At 40.8% G+C, this 23453-nt stretch overlaps 1 protein-coding gene across 1 annotated transcript in view; it reads left to right on the top strand.

Annotated features, from left to right (window-relative positions):
• The window catches only part of PRDM16 (PR/SET domain 16), a 111299-nt gene that overhangs the window by 38939 nt on the left and 48907 nt on the right, over positions 1–23453 (top strand). The window contains exons 3-5 of the mRNA XM_031961567.1: positions 5522–5624; positions 17804–18002; positions 21924–22071. Of these exons, the coding sequence (XP_031817427.1) occupies positions 5522–5624; positions 17804–18002; positions 21924–22071 (450 nt within the window). The remainder of the gene's footprint in view (positions 1–5521; positions 5625–17803; positions 18003–21923; positions 22072–23453) is intronic.

The following is a 23453-nucleotide window of genomic DNA, read 5'->3' as shown; positions in this document are numbered from 1 at the left end:
GACAGAGACAGAGACAGAAACAGGCAGAAAATCTGAGAGAGACACAGAGAGCGAGCGAGAGAGACAGACAGACAGAAACAGAAGCAGAAAATCTGAGAGACATTTACAGAGAGCAAGAGAAAAAGAGCGAGAGAGTGAGAGACAGAGAAAGAAACAGAGGCAGAAAATCTGAGAGACACTGACAGAGAGTGAGAGAGCTAGAGCAAGAGAAACAGACAGACAGAGACAGAAACAGGCAGAAAATCTGAGAGAGAGACAGAGAGAGAGGCAGAAAATCTGAGACACTGACAGAGAGAGAGCAAGAGAGCTAGAGCGAGAGAAAAAGAACGAGAGACAGACAGAGACAGAGACAGAAACAGGCAGAAAATCTGAGAGAGACACAGAGAGCGAGCGAGAGAGACAGACAGACAGAAACAGAAGCAGAAAATCTGAGAGACATTTACAGAGAGCAAGAGAAAAAGAGCGAGAGAGTGAGAGACAGAGAAAGAAACAGAGGCAGAAAATCTGAGAGACACTGACAGAGAGTGAGAGAGCTAGAGCAAGAGAAACAGACAGACAGAGACAGAAACAGGCAGAAAATCTGAGAGAGAGACAGAGAGAGAGCAAGAGAACTAGAATAAGAGAAAAAGAGCGAGAGTGAGAGCAGAGACAGAGAAACAGAGGCAGAAAATCGGAGAAACACTAACAGAGAGCAAGAGAGCTAGAGAAAGAGAAAAAGAGTATGAGAGAGAGAGACAGAGAGAGAGAGGGACAGAGACAAACAGACACACACACACACACACACACACACACAGAAACAGAGACAGAGAGAGAGAACGGCATGTGGCAAGTTTGCCTGCCTGGGGGCTAGCTGACTAAGCAAACTAAAATTGATCAACATAGGTGATGAGAACAGTTTAATAGAAAGGATAAAAATGGAGCACATCAGAACAGCTGGGAAGCATTTATGTAAATGAAATATAAATTCGTACATTGCATGCATAGATAAATAGATGTGGGTATTATATTGTGTACACATGCATTTGAGTGTTGTAGATACATACGCGTATATTGCCCATTTGCATATATTGCACTGTGCAGTTATATATGCATATGTTATATGTGTATATGAATATATGGTATTGTATAGTTATATGCACACATATACTCACGAGTTGTACATGTGTGCCCATATGTATATGTGTGCATATTATAAAACTGTGTGTTTGTGTATGAAAAATATACACATATATACACATGTATGTATAAATACATATATATATTTAGCAATTATGTGTATATTGAGACAGGCGTAAACATATTGTACGTAGCTATCGAGACAGATATAAACATAGATATAGACATAGAGAATGATGCGGAAAAGTTAAGCAACTTGTCCAGACCTGTGATTTTCTACTTATACAAAACTCTTGGTGAGAAAGTCCAATGCAGATGAGCATTTGCTTGACAGCCCAGTTTTAAAGAGTTGCTGAGAGCACTGCAAAGTTAATTATTAGTTAACCTTTCCATAGAACATTAAGCCTTGCAAAAATGTTCTAAACATATCTCATGTGATCAATAACCCATTTTAAAGATGAGGACATTTTGGCTGAAATATGAATCAACTCGCCGGGGTTCGCCTAACCGACTGGTGGATCTGATGCCTTTTAGGGCAGGGTTTGAAGCCGTATCTCCCCGGCTCAGTGGGCTACTCTCTGTTTGCTGCATTCCACTTTTGTTGGGAAATACAAGGCACCCATTTACCTAGAAGACTTCTTTTATGACCCAGGTAAAATCTAAATTCTGGCTGCTTATTAAAATCTCCTTAATAAGGAAATAGTAATATTTTACTTATTAACATTTCCTGTTTTAAACACTGTCAGCCCTGTCCTGGGTGATCTCTCCATGAATTCCAGCTTATGCCTACTTATAACCCAAATAACAAAATATAAATACTTATCACCTCAGTTTGTTATTGAAATTTTCCTTTTTAAAGCTGATATCCCTGAGTGTATATTCAAGAGACCTAGACTGTTATGCTCATTTCAGGTACAAAAAAATCACATAACTTGGGCAATCACATTTGCTGGGGAGATTAATTAATCTAATGTACCATGGCTAGTCCACACAGTCAATCTCTTCATATTTGTGACTGGCTTAGTGGAGAGTTTACTCTAAATCAGTCAATGACTATTGCTTGGGTTCCTGATACTATTTCTTGTGTATAGTAACGAGTTTCTTTCTTTTTTTTTTTTTTAACATCTCTTTGATTGTGTTTTATGTGAGTCATGGAAACATGGGTTTCCCATTATGTTATATGTTGTGTGAGTGGATTGGGGTGTCTCTATATTTCTTCTCTGGTCATTTAATGATTCTCTGACTTTATGCTGTGTGTGTCAGAGATGCCGACCCAACAACAGCAAATTGGGAAAAGTGAGGTGAAGGGAGTGACCCAGGGAGAGAGGGGATCATCCCAAGCTGGTATTTCTTGGGAACACATGGCCACATAGAAAGGGCCCTCTTCCTATAATCATCATCATCATCATCATTAGAGGCAGCTTGATAGTGAAATGGTTAGAGGACTGGACTTAGAATTCAATCAGTACTTTCATCTGTAAAAGTGTGGATAATAATAGCGTTTGCCTCCCTAGTAGTTGGGAACATCATTAGACATTATATAAATGCTAGATATTATTATTAAAAATTACAATATTCTTTATTATTTCATGGATTTATGGATTCCCCCATCATGAAAAACTTTCTTCACTAATGCTGATCTAGCAGTATGTAATTTAGAGCCTATTATTAAGTCACCTGGGGGACACAGAGGAGTTGGATGATTTGCCTAGGTCGCACAGCTTGTATATGCAGGGTATGCAGCTATATCTTCCTGATTCCAAGTCAGGGCCTCAAAATTCACAGAAAGGGTCAAATGCTGCTGTGCTAAGAAAGGTTCCCTTTTCCTACAGATGTCCAAAAGGAACCAGCAAAGGCCCTCATGAGCTTCCCACCATATTCTCATTTCCTTGTAGAGTTCAAGGCTCTGGGTGAAGGGTTATTTTTAGTCCTGAGAACCATGCACATGTTGGCCATGACAGGGAATTATAATCTTTTTCACACCCCTTGAAAACACTCACTTCACATAGTTGTGGATTCAACCTATTGCTCTGGAGTGTATTCCCTGGCCCTTCATCTCCCTCAAGGACAATTCAGATTTATTGTCTTGGCTTTGACCACATGTCTTCTGGCAGGTGCTAAGTTCCAAGTGGCATTTAGAATGGGGGATTTCCAGTCATGAGTTTTAGTTGAGTGGGATGTTGATCAATGAGTCTTTCTATAGCCTCCAAACTAGCAAATACTTAATGCCTTGGGCTTCTTGTGTATAGGACCGCCAAAAGTACATGGTTATATTAAAAAAAAATTGTGTACGGGGTCATGTTGCTGGACAGAAACTGGAAACACAGTTAGAAGAAAGGGTTTATATTCACTACATCTCATGACCTAGAATTGGAGGGTCAAGATCACCTTGTGTTAGTCTAGTGTCTCCCCAGGGGACAAATCACTTTATATTATATTAAAAATCCCACCTTCACCCCCACTGTTGGCTTTGAGGATGATTGGACTTGGAAGGACAGAAGGAGTGTCTGTGGGTTGAAAGCAAGTGTAACCTGAAGTCTCACATTTTTAACCAATATGCTTACAGAGCAAGTGCAGGAATTGAGGGTACCATGCTGGGTCCACAGGGGTCCCCTTCTACTACAATACCTCCTCTATGTTCCTCATCCTGGATAGTAGGAAAGAAAATAATATTCCCTGGTTCTTGGGATCTGGGAACTTGAGCTAGGGCTAGGCCACTGTAGGGAATTATTTCATGAGTTTGTCAGATTTTTAAATGGAAAAGAGATCTAGTTATCATCTAGTTTAGTCCCCTCGTTTTACAGATGAAGAAACAGAGGTTCAGAGATTAATTAACTTGCCTGAAGCCACACTGAGAATAGCACAGGTAGGGATTTGAATGGCCCTCTTTAAATTCCAATTTCTCCCTCTGATAAGTCATCTCTCTCTCTCTCTCTCTCTCTCTCTCTCTCTCTCTCTCTCTATGTGCGTGTGTGTGTCTGTGTCTGTCTCTCTCTCTCTCTTTTCCTCTTATACACACACACACACACACACACACACACACATATAACTGCTATAACTGCCTTCTTTCCAAGCTCTTGTAAATCTAGCCATTTTTAAAATTTGTTTTCAAAAAGATTAACTTTTTCCCTTATGTGCCAGACATCAGTTTTTGCCGATGTTGTTCAGTCATTTCTTACTTTCCACAACCCCGTTTTGGGGTATTCTCAGCAAAGATACCTGAGTGGTTTGTCATTTCCTTCTCCAACTTATTTTACAGATGGGGAAACTGAGGTAAATAGAATTGAGTGACTCACTTAAGATCACATAGCTAATAAGTATCTGAAGTCAGATCGCAGCTCAGAAAGATGAGTCTTCCTGATTCCAAACCTATTCCTCTATTCACTGGACTACCAGGCTATCCCTGAAGACATTAGTAACATAGCCCATATTTTTCAAAATATCACCTGGGTGGCAATAGCAGATTAACTTCACAGTTACAACCTTCTCCGAACCTCACCCGTACTAAGGATTCCAGCATTCACCTGAGAGAGATGCGTTCAGGGTCATAGAACATTGGATGTCAGAGCCTGGGAGCCTCTTAGAATAAGGGATGTCACAACTGAGAATGTCAGAGCTAGGAGGGAACCTAAAGGTTTGGTATTGCCCTTCGGTTTTTAAGTGGAGGAATCTGAAACCCTGTAGAAGTCTAAAGGAAAACCAAAGGAGAAAGAAAAACTGGAAACTTAAGGGTATTTGGTTTCTCTGTAGGCCCATGGCCTGATTTCTTTGAAGGTTTGGACATGTAAGTTGATGATTATTTTCACAATCGTGTTAGGTTTTGTTTATAAACAGCCACGTTCACCTCCAAGCCCCAAGGGCCCAGCCAAAGCAATACACAAGTCACAATGACGTCAAACAGACTAACAAAACTGAGACCAACAGCTCATGGCCATCTTCTTAATCAAAGCCTAGGAGAGTCTCCATAATCTACTCCTGCCCCACACAAACACATCCAGAATGGAAACTTGGTGTTTTCTCTTGCATCTGTTTCATTTTTAATTCCCTTTAGAAAAATATATGGAAATGGGATAAAATTAAAAGAACTTATGTGTATACATTCACACAGAGACGTTGGAGTTCCTTATTTGTTCTGAGGTCCAAGTCATAATGTGATTTTTCAGTTCCTCGAAATCTAGTATATTCTACAAAAAGTCCCAAACTAATACCTCTCAGCAGCAATTAGAAATCCAATCAAGTGGCAAACGGACCAGCCTCCTTGATTAACTTAAAGGAGGATGAGGGGGCGTGGGGGGAGGTGAGCAGCAGCAGCAGGAAATGGCTTGGGAACCTAAATAAATATGTAAAAAGAGGATCTCACCAAAGAAAAGATACTTTATATGTGTCTCTGCTTTCTCCATCCTAGATTTATTATAAAGTCATTAAGAACATTGAACCTGGAGAAGAGCTATTGTTGTACATGAAGGAAGGGGCTTATTCACTTGGGACTATGCCGCCCAATCTTGAAGGTAAGTCCTTGCCCAGCCTGAAACTGTCCCTCTGGTCCCCCTTTCCTTGCCTCACTGGGGAACAACCAGACAATATCCTGTATCCTAAGTACTATGAACTATTCGGGACTGCTAGTTAACCAAAGTAACTGCGTCCTTCATTCATCCATCCTAGATCCTTTGGCTTTTCCACAGTTCATATTTACTGGCGAGATTAACCGTTCTTTCCATGACATTTAAAAAGAAGCAATTCAAGGTCTTCTTCCTTACGGGTGCATTTAAAGACAAACTTACAGATGAGAGCGGGAAGGTATGGTTGGGATGAATGCTATATGAGATATTATTCTATTCCTGATGCCCCATTTTTTTCCTTCTTTTAAAGAAATTATCCAATGAAGTTTCTTGATTTTGAATGTTTCCTTTTAGAAGTCTTTGACTTACACAGTCAACTTTTTTCATACTAAAAGAGAGAAGATTATACTATTAAAGTATCCCATCCTAAGCAAAATACTGGCAGGACACGTCTTTAAAAAAAAAGAAAGAAAGAAAGAATATTTTTAAACTAAATAGCTTGGAAATAAAACCTGGAATATGAGAGCAAGGACAGTGCTAGAGATACCATGATATTGATGATAAGAATAAAAATCCTCTGATAGGAATGGTCAATGGATTTATAATTTTTTCTTTTGGTCCTTTAGATACTGTATCTTGTATTCTCATCATTTTCAGAACTTCTTTTTCTTTGCTTCCAAAATGGGAATTTCCTTTTCTGGTTCACCTATCTTCTGGCCAGATCATCTTTCAGAATATGACAGAAAAAAGTAAAAAGTTTAAAGCATTTTAACATTGTTTTCTCTTTACATTAAAAAAATCAATTAGTCTTTGGGATATTTTAAACCGATATACCAATATCATTTTTTAACCAACAATAAAAAAGTGAACTAGATAATTCTGGGTCTAGAGGGTCAATAAACTTGCTGGGAATGTTTTAAAAGGGATTTCTAGCCAATGAACTACATGGCTCCTGAAGTCCTATCCAGATTATAGATCCTGTAATTTCACTGATTAAATCTTGTTGTGCAAACTGGATCAAGCCCTTGTCTCCAGGGTTAATGAATCTGCTAACTTTTCCCTACTAAGCAAGACCTCCAAAGCAAGCTGGAATATAGCATCTCCCTGATGAAATTTTAAGCTTCATTCCCCCCTGCCTCCCACCTCCCACCATCCAATGTAGACTAGAGAAGAAAGGAGGTAGGGTTGTTTTTTTTTTTTTTTTTTTTATCCTGATGTTTTCCCCAGACCCACCAAAGTTATATAATTAAGATACTGAACTTCATAATCCCCTAGCGAATATTACAGTTCCATGTCCAAGGACACGGGGAGCCTGACAGACAGGAGACCCATTGTCAGAATCTCAAGGAGGCCATGGGGACCAGGCAGGGGAATCTCACTTTGTCTCTTTTCCCAAGTTCCCCACTCCTGAATCCCAGCAGGATCGTAGGGCAGCCACCCAGGGCTTTCAGGAAATTTCCTCCGTTCCCCATTGCTCGGTATCCTATGCCCTTGTCAGGCAAAAAAAATAAAAATAATCCAGCGGAGGGGCAGTGTTTCGATTCTGATCCTATCTGCGCTCTTTGCTGGGGTTTGGTATTAATTAGGCAGTGGGGGAGAGAGAAAATAAATTTCTAGGACCTTGTGCAGCAAGGGGAAGCTCTCATTTTCCTTAAAATAAGTGTTAAAAACTGAATAGGTCTTTGATAGCACAGGGGGGAGGGAAAGGCAGACTGGAAAAGATAAATCTACTTAACTTTCGGGGCAGCGGGGTCTGACAATGGAGTTTCATTTGTGTATTGAATGTTCATTCTTCCAAAAAGGTGCCAGAGGGAAAAAAAAGCCCACCCCAGCCCCAGTCCCCTCCACCTTTGGCTTTAAATAACCTGTAGCTACATTCTCCTAATAAATTTTCCAACATTTATGGGCTAATTGCTTTTGAAATATAATAGCCCAACATCAAATATTTGACTTTTTAATACTCTTTCTCCCCCCCCTTTCCCTAATGTTCCTCTGCCCTCCCCAGCCTTGTCCCCCCCCCAGCTAAACTCTGAATTGCACAAGAAAGAAAATGCAAAAATGTTCCATACAAAGATAATTATCATAAAAATCTTTTTCTCCAAACCCCAGTTACACACATACAGCCGCCCCTTATCACTGCAGGAATTTGGAGTAGGGCTCTTGAGCGCCTTTGAGACTCAAGTCTGCCAGATTAGCATGTAGATGCCACATAATTGAGTTCCCCTTGGCTTCTCTGAAAGCCATTAGGCCCTGATTTATTTTTCTGTTACATTCCTGCTTTGTCATGAGAGTTGCTGATGGAACTTTAGATACAGGAGTGTAAGCCCCACAGATCTGCCAAACAAGACAAGGCGTGCTGACTGCAATCAGCGGAGTTTGTGTGGTGGGCTGTGGTGTGTGTGTGTGTGTGTGTGTGTGTGTGTGTGTGTATCTCTACCCAAACGCCTTCTCCCAAAGGCCTAGCCCATCTACAACAGGGAAATTGGGAACCAGGCTTAGAGAAAATTGTAGACCAAGAGTTTTCTTGACATAGCCTCAGAAGGGAAGAAAAGTATCTGCTTTTGAACTTGGGGCATCTCAGGTGAAGTTTTTGACAAGAAAGGTTCCTTCCTTTCTTCCTTTCTCTCTCCCTTCTTCCCTTTCTTTCTTCTCTCTTTTCTTTCTCCCTTCTTTCCCTCTTTCTTCCTTTCTTCCCTCCCTCCCTCTTTCCTTCCTTCCCTTTCCTTCCTTCCTTCTGTCCCTCTTTCCTTCTTTTCCTCCTTCCTTTCCTCCTTCCTTCTCTCCTTCATTTCTTCCTTCCCTCTCTCTCTCTCCTTCCTTCCTTTCTTCTTCCTTCTCTAGCTCTCTCTGTGTCTCTCTCTTCTGTCTCTCTATCTCTGTCTCTGTGTCTTTGTCACTGTTTCTCTGTTACTGTGTTTTCTGTCTCTCTATCTCTCTCTTCTGTCTCTATATCTCTCTCTCCTGTCTCTCTCTCCTTCTGTCCCTGTCACTGTCACTGTGTTTTCTGTCTCTCTGTCTCTCTCTTCAGTCTCTGTGTCTGAATCTCTCTGTCTCTCTCTCTCTCTCTCATCTTTAGGAGATACCCCCTAAGTAACTTGTTCAGGTCACATAACAAGCAGATCTGGAATCTGAATCCTCCTGACCATGAGGTCAACTACTTTATACATGTTGGCTCTCATTGACTTTTATGCTCCTACAAGAGGTATAAAGAAGGAATAAATAAATACGATTGAATCCTAGACATAAATGCTTACAGTAATCTTAGAGTCCAAATCTCCCATTTTTTAGTGGAGAATAAACTGATGCCCAGAGAAGGCAGGACTAGAGCCAAGATAAGAACACAAATTCCTGACTTTAAGTGAAGTAAATCAGCAAAGATTTATTAAATATATGTTACATGCCAGGCACAATGTTGGGTGCTAAGAATATAAAAACAAAAAAATGAAACAGTCCCTGCCCTCAGAGAGCTTGTATTCTATCAGGAAAATCTAGAAATCTAGCCCTCTCTCTTCTTGAGCCTATACTTCCTTAATGATGTAAAAACTAAAAAATTAATGGGAAAATGTATTTATTACACAAACTATTGGATCTTAGTCATTTTTTCTTTCCCAAATATAAGTTAAAAGGTGTATTCTGAATAGTGTTTAACTCTTCAGAGTAAATATTAACCCACAATTATGAGAATTCCATGCTAAATAGATTTTTTTTTCTGTTCACATCTTCTTATCCCCTCTCCTATCTCCTCTGTATTTGTATATTGTTCAGATGAACTCAAGGAGGAAATAGCAAAGGAGTAGGACAGAGAAAGAAAGCCCCAGGGTGCTTTCTCAAAAACAGTCTTCTTACACAATGAATTTGAAGGGGATGACCAATAGCATCCTTTGGAGCTCTGAGTAGAGCCCTGTTCTGAGAACACCCAATGGAGTTGGGAGTGGGGGCGAGGCAGGGAATGGTCATCAAAAATCCTGTAGCCAATTTCATTTTACTCCAGAGGCTATCAAACTGAATCAGACAGAACTAGAGCAAACTAGAAGCATCTCCAGCTTGGATGGGTACAAGCTACAAGGACCCCTAGTCCGTTTCCTGTTGTCTTTCTTCTTCTGTTCCTTCTTGTTTGTCCAGAACTGTCATATTTTATTTTATCCAAAATGTGCAGAATAAAAATTATGGGAAATAGCTGGAATTTATAACCTAAACTGGAGCCTGGGGGAGGAGGAGAGGGAGAGAAAAAGAGAGGAAGGAAAGCAGGGAGGAAACAGAGAGATGGAGAAAGAGAAAGAGAGAGAGAAAAAAAAACAGAGAGAGAGAGAGAGAGAAGAGAAAATATAAATGTCTCATCTCAGAAAGATTCCAGCTCAAGATGTTGGAATAAACCCCTGAGATGATCTCAAATGCTAAGCATCTTCACATAGCCTACAGGGATGATAGCCTCTGATCAAGCTGCCCAGGAAGTATTCATCAAGACAGTTAGGGGGCCCAAAGAGGTGGGATGACAGTGAGCTAGTTAGAAACTCTCTCCTGCCTCCCTTGTTACATTTCTTCCAGCCCCAAAGGAGCAACTGGGCTGTGCAAAAATGAACTCCCTCAAATGCGGATATGAAAGAATCGTAGTCATCATAGACAGACAGCCTGGTACAATGAAGGGAAATGCATTAAACTTGTAATCAGGGGATCTTGGTTAAAATCCCACCTCTGCTCCTGAGTGACTTTGGACAAATCTGTTTGCTTCTCTTTAAAAAAAGGAGATTGTACTAGGTGACTTCTAAGGTCCAAAGTGCTAAATCAATGATCTTCAGACCCACACTGAACTCAAAATGTTTTTTAAAATCTAGAGCTGGAGTCAGGGGTGTGTGTGTTAAAGCCTTCCCTATACTAGTTACTAACTTATGTGATCTTGGGGAAGTTGCCCAAACTCCTTAATTCCTTCAAGATTTGGGTCATTTGTGAAGACCCTTGACACATTTTTTCATAGGTCACAGAATTCTAGAACTGGAAGGGGCAGTAGAGATAACCCAATTCAAACTCTCCATTTATATATGCAGAAATTAAGATACTTAGAGAAATTTAGGTACTTAAGAAAAATTAAATGCCCAAGGTCACCTGGAAAAGCAGGAATGGAGCCCATATCTGTATATTCTCCATTGGACCACACTGCCTCTTCATCAATTTTATATTTCAACAAAGTTGCCACTGCTTCCTACTTTATTGTATTTTCTGAAATGACTGTTATTCAAGAGTATTGAATCACAGAGACTTTGGAGAGTCTTTAGTCCAGTTTTGCATCTTTCATTTTATAGAGAAGGAAACTGAGGCTCAAGAACATCCAGGGATTTGCCTAAGGTTTTAGAATGTGAATTTAGATCTTCAGAGTTCAAATGTGTGTTCTTTTTTCCAACATCAGAGGCCTTCCCTAGGATTTATGGCTGCATTCTAGAGGTAGAAAAGAAGTACACGCATTAGAACTGGATAAACTCAAAGGTCCCTTCCAGCTCTGCATAAGAATGATACAAATGTAGAGTTTCTATAAAGTAGAACATCCCTTTTTGTTGCCCACTTTTCATGATTCTGCTTTCCCAGATCAGAATTGTATTTAACCAATGGGAGTCACTCATTGTACAAATTAAAATGGAGGATGGAGGGGGAGAGATTTTAGTCCTCAAGACGCAAAGCTGAAAAGTGAGGGAAAAATCTTGGCTAGTGCCTCATGGGAGCGGGAGGGGGATGGAGATCCCAGGACGCTGTGAGGCAGCTGCCGGGAACAGAAGCAAGCCATCTGGTCCCACTGTATCTTAATGAATTTCATGACAACTAAATGCTAAGTTCAATTGTTTCCACTTACATAGGTGGAAGGGATCTTAAAGGCACCCTCTTTTTATAGATGAAGAAACCGAGGCACAGCAAAGTGATTTGTCCAGGGTCACATAACTATTTAAGTGTCTGTGGCAGAATTTGAATCCAGGTCTTCCTGACTCCACGAATAATTCAGATTGAGTCAAGTTAAGGCATCCTCAACCCCTCACTCTCACTTACGCTACATATCCAGTCCATGAACATTTCACCCTTCACAACATTTCTTGTATACATCCCCTTCTCTCTACTCCCATACCCATAACCCTAGTCTAGATCCTCATCATTCTTACCTGGGACTATTACAATAGCCTCCTAATTTGTCACTCAGCTGTAGGTCTCTTCATTTCAATCCATCCTTCCCTCAGCTGTCAAAGTGTCTTTTTAATAATAACAATAGCAACAATAATAATAACTAACATATATATATATATATATATATATATATATGTATGTATATCATCTACTATGTTCTAGGCACTGTATGCTAAGCAATTTATAATTATCATCTCATTTGATCCTCACAATAACTCTGGGAGGAAGATACTATTAAGATCCTCTTATCTAAAAGGAAGGCTGCTCTAACTGTGTCAGATCAATGAGTTCAGGCCCTTCAGATTAAATGTAAATTCTCCTTCGATATCTGAAGTTGTCCACAACCAAGCCCTTTCCTTCATTCCAGTTCTCCTTCTCCCTCACCCACACATTCTGGAATTAACCTTGCAGTCCCTCTCACCTAGCACACCATCCCCTGATGTTTAGAGTGAGATTTACCCCCCACCCCCACCCCTTGTGCCTGGAATGTTTTCCCTCTTCATCTCTGCTTTTAATTTCCCTGCTTCCTTCAAGAATCAGCTAAAAGCTTACTGTCCTCAGGAGGCAGAAGGGGCATTCAAGGTCATTTAGTTTAAAGCACCAAAACCCATGCTATGCCTACCCCCCCCCGAAAAAATAGGATTACTCAACCTCGGGTATCCAGGGAATGAAAAGGGAAAGGGGCAAAGAAGCTCCCTTTGCCTCAACTTTGAATCAAAGCAGACCAGAACTTGCTCCCCAGCTCTGTCAGTCATTCTATATGAATCCTTTCCTTTTCTTAACCCAAGTTCTTCCTCTGTAAAACGCAAGTTTGGGTAGTTATAGAAAGGCTCTCTAACATCTGAAGGTTTGAAAAGGTCTTTCCATACCATGGGGTATAGTGACCAGGGGAAAGCCTGGCTCTGTATGTACTTTCTATATGCCTACCAGCAGGTCACTTAAACTCAGCTCTGATTATAGTCTCTCCTTTGCTCAACAAACTCCTGTGGCTCCCTACTCTTTCTAGAATCAAACTCAAACTTCTCTGGCAGGGAAAGCCCTCCACAACCTGGCTCTCAGCTTTCTCGCTTTTCCTCACACATTCCCCCCCCCTCCATTTCTTGTCTCTGTCTTTGTGTAGGCTCATCCATGGTCTGGAATCCTCTCCCTCCTCATTTCTGGCTTTTAGAATCCTAAGTTTATTTGGAGTCCAACTAAAGCACCAGCTCTCGATTTGAAGCCTTTCTTAAAGCCTTCTGAAAGTTAATGTTTCCCCTGCTCCCCCAAACAAAACCTGTATATATAGTGTTGTATATACTTACATGCATACATATTCATATTATACATTTACACATTACACATACATATACATATGCATACATATACATGTACACATTATATATATTCATATAAATACTTGTATCTACATATATTTATATATATATAAGCATACCCACATATAATTATAGATAGATAATTATTCACCATATATAATTATATACACACATATATTTATATATATATGCACACACATATTAATATATACACCCATATATATTAGATATATATACATCTATATATATTTATAGATATAGATTCATAGATATATATAGAAATACATATGTATATATATGTCATATATTTATAGATAAACATCCATATATATTTATATATATACATATTAATATAGATACACATCCATATATATTTATAGATACATATATACATCTATACATACACACATATATTTATATATATATATAAACACACCCATAAATATATATTTATAGATATAGCTATAGATATATCTACACATCCATACACACACATATATTCTCTTCCCTAAGAGAATCTAAGATCTTTGAAGTAACTATTTCTAATCTTCCTTTAAATATCTAGTGCCTAGCCCAGTGCTGGGAGCACAGTAGGCAGCTTAATAAATACTCACTGATAAATGGATTCACTGAACTCCCCCCTCTCTGTCCCAGTTTCCTTATCTGTAAAGTATAAGGGTTGATCTAGATGACTACTAAGGTCCCTTCAAGTTTTAAATTTATGATCCTGTGATGATGTGAGTCTTAACACAGAGCTATGAGTTAGGACATCTCATTATCCCCAGCTAAGAGCCACAGTGGATAGAGAAGTGGACATGCAGCTAGGAAAACAAAGATTTTAATCCACTTCAGGCACTTCCCAGCTGTTTGAGCCCAAGCAAGTCACTTAACCCTTGGAGCCTCAATTTCCTCATCTTTAAAATGGGGATAATAATAGCACTTACTTACCAGGGCTGTTGTGAGGATCAAATGAGATATTATATACAAAGCATTTTGCAAACTTCAAAGTATTATGTAAATGTTAGGTTTTTTTTTTAAGAATCTTAAAACAAAATTATGACACTGTAACAATTAGTATCACCAGCAAGTTGCCAAAGTAGACAAAACCTTAGACTTGGTATTAGGAGGACCTAGACTTCAAACTTAGACACTTATTAGCTTTGTAACTCTGGGCAAATCCGTTAACTTCTTTGATTCTCAGTTTCCTGGTCTGTAAAGTGGGATTATTTGACAGTATTGTCATGAAGACTAAATGAGATAATATGTATAAAGAACTTTGTGATCCCTTGAGGGCTATATAAATATTTTTGTGGTTGTTCAGTCATCTCGGTTGTGTCCAACTTATTGTGATCTCATTTGGGTTATTTTTTTTTTTTTGGACTGATTTGCCATTTCCTCCTTTTAGCTCATTTTACAGATGAGGAAACTGAGCCATTTAAATGACTTGATCAGAGTCATGCAGCTAGTTTGTATAAATGTACAGAATAAATGTTAGCTATAACCCAACCATTTGACAGATGAGGACTGAGGCAGTTTTAAGTGACTTAAACAGAGTCACCCAGCTAGTTCTTATAAATATACACAATAAATGTTATATATAACCATTTGACAGATGAGGAAACTAAGGCACATAGGAAGCCCATGGAGTTGTCCATAGTCACAAAGCTAATAAATACTTTTGGTGCCTACCTCAGAGGATTGTTTCAGGCTCCAAGGAGATTATATCTAGGAAGTCCTTTGCAGGTGACTTTATAAATATCTATTATTTTTTATTCTCCACGATGCAGTCCTGCCTGGCTCTCTTTTTCCCACCCCATTCCCAAATACCCGTTGCCAGCCTCTAAGACAATGCTGAGGACGTATCGGCACAAACAAAAAAACCTCAAAACAGAAATCTGCCCCCTCCCCCCAATAATTCCAGGTCCCAGCCTTTGGTTCCCAGCAGCTGGGGCCATAAGAAAGTTGAATTGAAGAATGGATTTCCAGACCAGGGGTGTGGGACAGGGGGGTCTTGGGCTGGGAGGGGGCCAGAACGCCAGTTCAATGGAAGGAAGGCCTCTCTTGCTAGAGGAGTCCGCTGGCCAGGCCGCCAGGCTGGAGGCGTTGTGGATGGGCCCGGGCCCCCTTGCAGAAGTCACTCTGCTGGAAAATTTACAGCTCTATGTCGATTGTTTGGTTTGGCACAGGGCTCAGGATGCTGCCTTGTAAACTTAATAATAGCTGCCCCCTTTTTAATTTGTTTGACCTTGGTGACAATAATTTATTATATGCATTAGATCGCTGTTGGGTTTTTTTTTCCTTTTTTTTTTTTTAATTCCCAAACAAAGTGCTTGGCTTGGTTTTTCTCCCCGTGTTCCCTGGCCGTGGGTTTGCTGCCGTTGGAAGCAGGAGGGAGGGAGAGCTGAAAAGACCCAGACATCTTTCAGCCTGTGTTTGAAAAGCAATGAAGGAGACTTCCTTTCACACTTATCCGCTTAGCTCTTGGGCTCTGGCCGGCCTGCCTGCCTGCCTGCCGAAGGGGAGGCTGAGTTTGAAAGGGTCTCGTCAGGGGCATAGCACAAGCCACGGGCATCCTCGGGGTGAGAAAGGACCATGGGAGCAGAGATCTGTAGATGGAGATGATCTCAGAGGTCATCGAGGGGCGCCCACTCCTTTGATAGATGAGGTCACACACACACCCGACAGATGAGGGGCTACAAAGCCCGGGCCAGCTCTGGAAACTTGGTGCTTTGGCTATTGGGCCCTTTTCCCGAAGCTGCATTGCCCAGATCCTAGCTCGTTATTGTTCGTCCTTCACTCTCAAAGAGTTCCGATGACATCCCAAGAGGGATGGCTTGCACGTGCATTGGATTGGAGCAGAACCGTGCAAAGTGGTCAGTCTCGCTCTCTCCTCCAAAGTCATTGGAGTTCAGTAGCTTGACCAAAGTCAAGACATCTGGGGATGGCCCCTCCTAGACTAGACCAGTGAAAAGGAGGGTCATATCACATGGATTGGGTTGTCCCTCACTTAAAGGCTATAATAAAGAGAATTCTCTTTCATGGCTGCTGAAGTCCCTTCTTACTGAGGTTTGATATCTATAGAGAATTCATTCATTGGAACTTAACAAACATTTATTATATACCTGCTGTGTGCTAGGGAACTAAACAAACATTTATTATATGCTGACTGTGTAGGGAAAATGGAGACATGTATAGATAGCTGGTCTCAAATCCAGAACCACTTCAGGATAAATTCCCTTGGCCATCCATTGGCTGTTGACTCTGGCCAAGCTGATTTACTTCTCTGGGTCCTGACAATTCTTTAAGACTGTAAGTTGCAGAACAAGTAGTGTCAAATCACAAAGCCAGCTCCTTCCTCTCTTCCCATCCTCACATGCCAAAAAAAGGGCTAGTACTGGGGCCCCAAAGACAAAAAAAGCATTGCCTGATGTCAGAGATCTGTGCTACTGTTCCAATCCCCTTCTTTTTAGAGAGGGTGAGACTGAGATTTAGGGGAATCATGGCCGAGTATCATACCAAGATGCTTGCCTGGAGTTTCCTGACAAGGCCATGGAAGAATTGAGGCTTGAATGCAGTGGTTCTGACTCCGAGACTGGTCTTTTATAAACATACTCAACCACCTGAGTCAAGATGCCAACAAGCATTTAGTAAACTTCAGCTGGCACTGGGGATAGAAAGAGAAAGGGGGCAGAGAATCCCTGCCCTCAGGAGGCTTCTGTTTTTACCAGAACTCACTCAGGAAGCCAGTTCCCTCCTTGGAAAATGAGCTATAGGAGAGAGACAGAGACAAAGATAAAGAAACAGAGACAGACAGAGAGAGGAGAGAGGCAGAGAGAGAGAGAGAGAGAGAGAGAGAGAGAGAGAGAGAGAGAGAGAGAGAGAAAAGAATGAGAGAGAGAGAGAGAGAGAGAAGAAAAAAGAGGAGGAGGTGAAGGAGGAAGAAGAGACAGAGAAATGGGCAAACCATTTCAGTATCTTTGCCAAGAAAATCCCCGTGGACAATTTGTCCATAGAGGTCACAAAGAGTCAAACATAACTCAGCCATAATATAGCCCCTACTACATACCAGGCATTATGCTAAGCACTTATTAGAAATGTTATCTCATTTGATCTTCATACCAACCTTGGGGAATAGATGCTATCATTTTACAGATGAGAAAACTGAGTCAGACAAGGGTTGAGTGACTGATCAGGGTCACACAGCTAGTTAAGTATCTCAGGCTGGATTTGATCTCAGGTTTTCCTGACTCTGGGTCTCATGCTCTATCTATTGATCTGCCCAAACTATAGATTCTAAGTCTATGTCCATATCCATACCTATATCTAATTCATCATTGACATATAATATATATATATATATATATATATATAATTATGTACATGCACTATATATGTGAACATATAAGTGGATGTATATACATGGATGCACAGGTATTTATTTGTACATCAGTTTCCTATTTATGTTGTATTATTTTTATAGGTACTTGTTCTCCCTATTAGAATGAAGGCTCACCGCAAGTCGGGATTATTTCCTTCTTTATACTGGTGTCCTCAGGCCTGGCACATTTAATACTTGTGGAATCAATTGGTTAATTGATTGATTGATCACTTAAACAAGTAAGTTTTCCCAACATGCTGTGCTTTCTCTTGCAGAGGATCGCACGTTCCGCTGTGAGGAATGCGACGAGCTGTTCCAGTCCAAGTTAGATCTGCGGCGGCATAAGAAATACACTTGCAATTCTGTCAACACCCTCTATGAGACCCTGAATGAGGAGATCAAGCAGGAGGGCGTCAGTGATGGGCAGATCCATGAGTGCAAAGACTGTGAGAGGATGTTTCCCAATAAGTACAGGTACCATTTCTCTGCTGGTCCCGGGTGACCCTGAGGGAAGAAAGCGTGGAAAGCCCTTCCTCAAAACTCCTCATTCCCAACTGGGTCTTTCCACTCTTGGCCAACTGGGCCATCTTCACAGCATCCTTTCCTGGGAGCTGGACCCAGAAAATCATAGAGTGAGAGGTGGGACAGAGATGTTCAAGTCCAGTCTACTCATTGTACAGAGGAGAAAACTGATCCGAGCATCAAAATTAGCTAATATTTATGGTGCATTTATTGTGTGCCAAGCACTGTGCTGGGTCCTGTAGATACAAAGAAAGGCCAAAAATAAAAAGCCTTTGTTTTCAGCGTCCTCACATTATGATGAGGAAACAATGCACAGATAAATATGGTTGATAAAAAAAAATGACCTAAAATCTAACCCTCTTTACCTTTTGGGGTGTCAGGGATCCTGTGGAGAGAAAGACTGATGAAGGATTTGACTCCTCAGAATCATGTTTCTAAATACATACAATTAGAGTATCATCAAAAAAACTGATTATACTGAGATACAATTATTGAAATATATATATATATATACAGCTAAGACAGCTAGGTGGTGCAGTGGATAGAGAGCACCAGCTCTGGAGACAGGAGAATTTGAGTTCCAATTCGGTCTGTGTGACTCTAACCCCACTTGCCTCCAAAAATAATAAATAAAACATCAACCTTAGTTCATGAACCCCAAAGGAATAAGAACCCCTTCTTCGATAGGACCTAATTGACAGACTGATGAAGACTTCTCTGGTAGGTTGTGATCTTAAAGAAGGTAGAAAAATTAATTCTTCAATAGTGTCCATGACAGTAAATTTGATGGAAAGAGTAGCTCCCATATATTTCCTGGACTTTGATGTTCATTAAACACTTTTCTCACAACAGCCGTGTGAAATAGGTGAGGTAGTAGTTATCCCTAATTTACAGATGAAAAAACTGAGGCACAGAGAGGCAAATTGACTTCCCTATGATCACACAGTTAGTAAATATCTAAGGGATTCAAACCCATGTTTTTCAGGCAAGACTTGGATTTTTAATGGATCTGTGAACTTGGATGAAGAAAAAAATATATATATATATATTTTTTTCTTCATTGCTAACTGTTGGTTTCCTTGGAAATATTCTATATTTTATTTTTCCCACCCCTTTATAAGTGGTTTGAGGACCGGTATTATATTTCTGCCTTTATCTCCAGTGCTTAGCACAGTGTATGGCACATAGTAGATGCTTTTAAAATGCTTGTTGATTTGGATTGTGGATTTAAAACCATTAAGCCAGAAAGAGATCTATCATTTTCCTGAGATTGCTGAAGAGGCAAAAACTCACCAAAAAGGTGGGACTGAACTCTAGAAAGCTCCTTCCAATCCTCAGTTTTTAGAACCTCCAAGGCTTGACAGGAAGCACTTTGAAAAGGAAGAGAGGAATGAAAGCTGGGAGGGGACCTTCAATTTTATCTGGTCCAACCTGCACACTTTACAGTCAAGGAACCTGAGGTCCACAGACATAAGAAGACAGGGAGAGGTTGCACAGATGAGACGCATTAGAAATGGGGGTTTCCCAGTACTGAGAATCTCCAGCCTCCCAAGAGCCCTGTCAGACTTTTTGTCTGTACAGAATGCTTTGCAGATTTTAAAGTAGTAAAACTTAGCATTTACTTAGTGCTTTACAAATAGTATCTCGTTTAAGACCCCCGACAATCCCAGGAGGAAGGTGCTATTATTTAATCGCCATTTACAAATGGGGAAACTGAGGCAGAGTTATATATAATTAAGATGTATCTGAGCCAGCATTTCCACTCAGGCCCTCCTGACTCCAAACTTAGTCCTCTATCCATTGCATTATCTAACTCTCTCAATTTATCCAGAAAATATTAGAATGTCTTTCCTGGGTCCTTCCTAGTGCCTTGAACTGGATAAATAATTCCTCAGAATTTTATGTAGATCTCATCAAGGGTCTCACTTGGGAACACAAACCCTCCACCCTTAACAGATGACTGAGAAAATAAATGTTTCACCAAATCCCCCAAGATGCTTTCCCAGTAAGCACTATTCAAGAGTGTCTGTGTTTTCTTTAAATAAACACATAAATCACAATTACCAATGGGGAGGGGGAGGGAGATACAATTTCCTGATGCTAAAAAGCCCAGAGTTTCCATATCAGAATGGATTATTAGTCTCTGTAATTAACAGACCATGATGTATTACTGTGTTACTCATGAAGATTAACAGTCATAACACATGAGCAAAGGAGGATGTCCCAGGAGACCGAGTGGATTAGAAACCACTCATTTATCCAAACAGGACTTGGCCATTGTGGGCAGCTGTGTTCTCTCCACCTTATCGAGTCTCATTTCTAAAGACGCTCATTTGCTACTAACTTTTATGAGCAGCCCCAATACACGGGAGCACCCATATCTTCTATGCCTTGATCTGTTCCTTAGAATCTAGTGGTTAACCAATATGGCGGAAGACAGGAAACTTAAATTCTAGTCAGAGCAGTGGCTCTGAGTGATATTGGGGACCCCCAAATTCTGCCTATTTCCAGGACCCTGCATTTACTACATGGGAACAAATAAGTCTAGTAGGGCATGATGGATGGCTTTCCAGTCAACAAGAATTCAAATCCTGCTTATGACCCTTTTGTCTGTATAACCTTGGACAAGTGACTTAAATTCTTAAAATTGTAGTCAATTCTCCAAGACTACAAATTGTAGAGAAGTACAAAAGAGTACTAGCAAAGGGAGTTTCCTTCCTTGGGAGTTCCCTTTACCTCTGAAATCACAGATCCTTGAGAAGCAACATAGCACAAGGGATAAATAGATTGGAGTTAAGAAGTCCATGTGTGCGAATCCAATTCAGATATTTATTGACTGTGTCACTTGAGCCCCACAGGGTCTTTCTTTCATCATCTGTAAAGTGAGGGAGTTGGACTTGATGGCTTCTGAGTTCCTTCCAATCCTTAGATCTATGATCTACTCTCCCATTCTTCAGGAAGGAAGGAAGGATGAAAAGAAGGATGGAAGGGAGGGAGGAAGAGGGAGGGAGAGAGAAAAAGAGAGAGGAAGGAAGGAAAGAAGAAAGGAAGGAAGGAAGGAAGGAAGAAAGGAAGGAAGGAAGGAAGAAGGAGAGAGAAAGAAAGAGGAAGGAAGGGAGGAACGGAGGAAGGAAGGGAGGAAAGAAGACCATACATAGATAGATAAAATTTACTGCTAAGAGCTCCATATTTGGAGACATAAGACTCGGTTTCACATCTTGGCTTGGCCCCTTACCACTTGTGATAACATAGGCAGGTCATTTTCCCTGTCTTGGCCTCAGTTTCCCTCTCTGTAATATGAGAGAGTTAGACTTAATGATGTCTAGGGTACTTTCCACTTCCAAACCTTCTCTATTCTCTCCCCTCTTTCCTTCTAACAAAGAAAGCTGGGAGGATACCAGGCAGCAAATGTTCTCTGAACTATGGGTTGGATGAAATGGCCAATGAGGTAACCCCTCCAATTCTAAAATTCTGTGATTTTGTGAATTTTTCATTAAAATACAATTTAATTCAATTCAACTCAGCAAGCACTTGTAAGATTTCTGCTATTTGTCAAAGACTCTACCAGATTTGGGGGTTATAAAGACAAAAATGGAACTGTCCCCAACTCTCCAGCAGCTGGTATATGACCTACTGAGAACAGGAGGTTTGTCAGTGGTTCTAGAAGCCACCAGGGCTTCTAGACCCCCGGGGAGTCTTCTGTCGCCCCTGAGAAGAGCCTTCCTCTTCCCACCTGCTGTAACTGGTCAGTTAGACTGGCTTACAGAGCTGGGGAGTCTGTGACCTGTGGGCTTGCCCTGGTTCTTCTACCTCAAGGGAGAACCTACAATGTGATGACCCCTGTTCCACCCCTCCCTTCTCTCCAATGCCCAGCTTAGAACAACACATGATCATCCACACGGAGGAACGGGAGTACAAGTGTGACCAGTGCCCCAAGGCCTTCAACTGGAAGTCCAACCTGATTCGCCACCAGATGTCCCATGACAGTGGCAAGCGGTTTGAATGTGAAAACTGTGTGAAGGTAAGCTGAGTGGGAGGTATCTTAGAGATGCTGGGGGAGGCTGGAGGACAACTCCACCGGTGACCGCCATTCCATCTGTCTAGAATGGCGAAATGGACCAAATCTCTATGGAGGGCCTGCTCCGTGCCCAACCCATGGCTAGGCACATGCAGTAATGTGTAAGACATCACTCCTGCCGTCGAGATGCTTATAGTAGAGTTAGGGAAGTAGGATGTTCCTCAATGACGGTCAACAGATGCTCATTAAAGACATCATCTAAACAGAAAACCAAGAGGCCTTGGGCCATAGCTGATGGAAGGCTGAGTTCAAATCCTGACACATTATAAGTCCTAGACCCCTCTAGGGGATAAACCTCCCTCTACATTCAAGTGGATCCATGAGTTTATCAATGTAGAAGTTCCCTATAATGAAGCAGATCAATGGATCAATAGGGCTTTAGTCAATATGGACTGTGTAAGCTCTGGGCAGACAAAGACAAACTGGTCCTTTGCTCTCAGAGAAGAAAATGTGCATCATGAAGACAGACAAGATAGACACATAATATAAAAGGTAAAAATAAGCATTAACTGCCTAATAGCTACCCTAGAAAAGGTGATACACAAGCTGTGTTGAAAAAAAAAACAGAGAAATCAGCAAATGGAGGTAAGGAAGAAAGATGGCAATCTACCTCATACTTGCACACATTTATAGATTGATACAGAGTCTTGCTGGAGCTAGCTCATTCAGATTTCAGTCCTGTCTAACTCTCTGTGACCCCATTTAGGGTTTTCTTGACACGGGTACTGGAGAGTAGTTTGTCATTTCCTTCTCCAGCTCATTTTACAAATGAGGAAACTGAGGCAAACAAAGTGAGTGATTTGTCTAGGATCACACATCCATATATAAGTGGCTGAGTCAAATTTGAACTCAGGAAGAGGAGTCTTTCACTCTCTATGTTGCCCCAACATAGGGGCAATTGAATTCCGGCAGGGAGAGCTCCAAATTCCGTGATCCGTGATCATTCCGTTTTTCTTATTTTAAAATTTTCAATATGAGGAAATACTGAAATCGGCAAATGCTACACGTCAGGGCTTAATTTATTGTTTTGTTAATTGACTAGATTTTAGAAAGTGATGGAGAAAATGTCGATAATGCAGATCAAGCTTAAAAACATATAATTTTATTCTGGAAACCTGGTTGTTCAACATTTACCTTCACACCCTGGATATAATACAAAGCTAAGTGAATGGCTGGAAAGGATTGGAAAAGGATTATCAAAAGGCAGCTTGGGATTTGCCAGGGAGTCCAAGCCATACCCGAAATGAAAATCCTCTTTGTAATATTGCACAAATATTGAGGTCTTTGCCCCAAAATCCCCAGCTAGGGGGAGCTCACTAACTCCA

The sequence above is a fragment of the Sarcophilus harrisii genome, chromosome 3, assembly GCF_902635505.1.
Source record: "Sarcophilus harrisii chromosome 3, mSarHar1.11, whole genome shotgun sequence".
NCBI lineage: Eukaryota > Metazoa > Chordata > Mammalia > Dasyuromorphia > Dasyuridae > Sarcophilus > Sarcophilus harrisii.
Note: the sequence above shows the minus strand (reverse complement) of the source record. Positions and strands in the feature narration are given on the sequence as shown.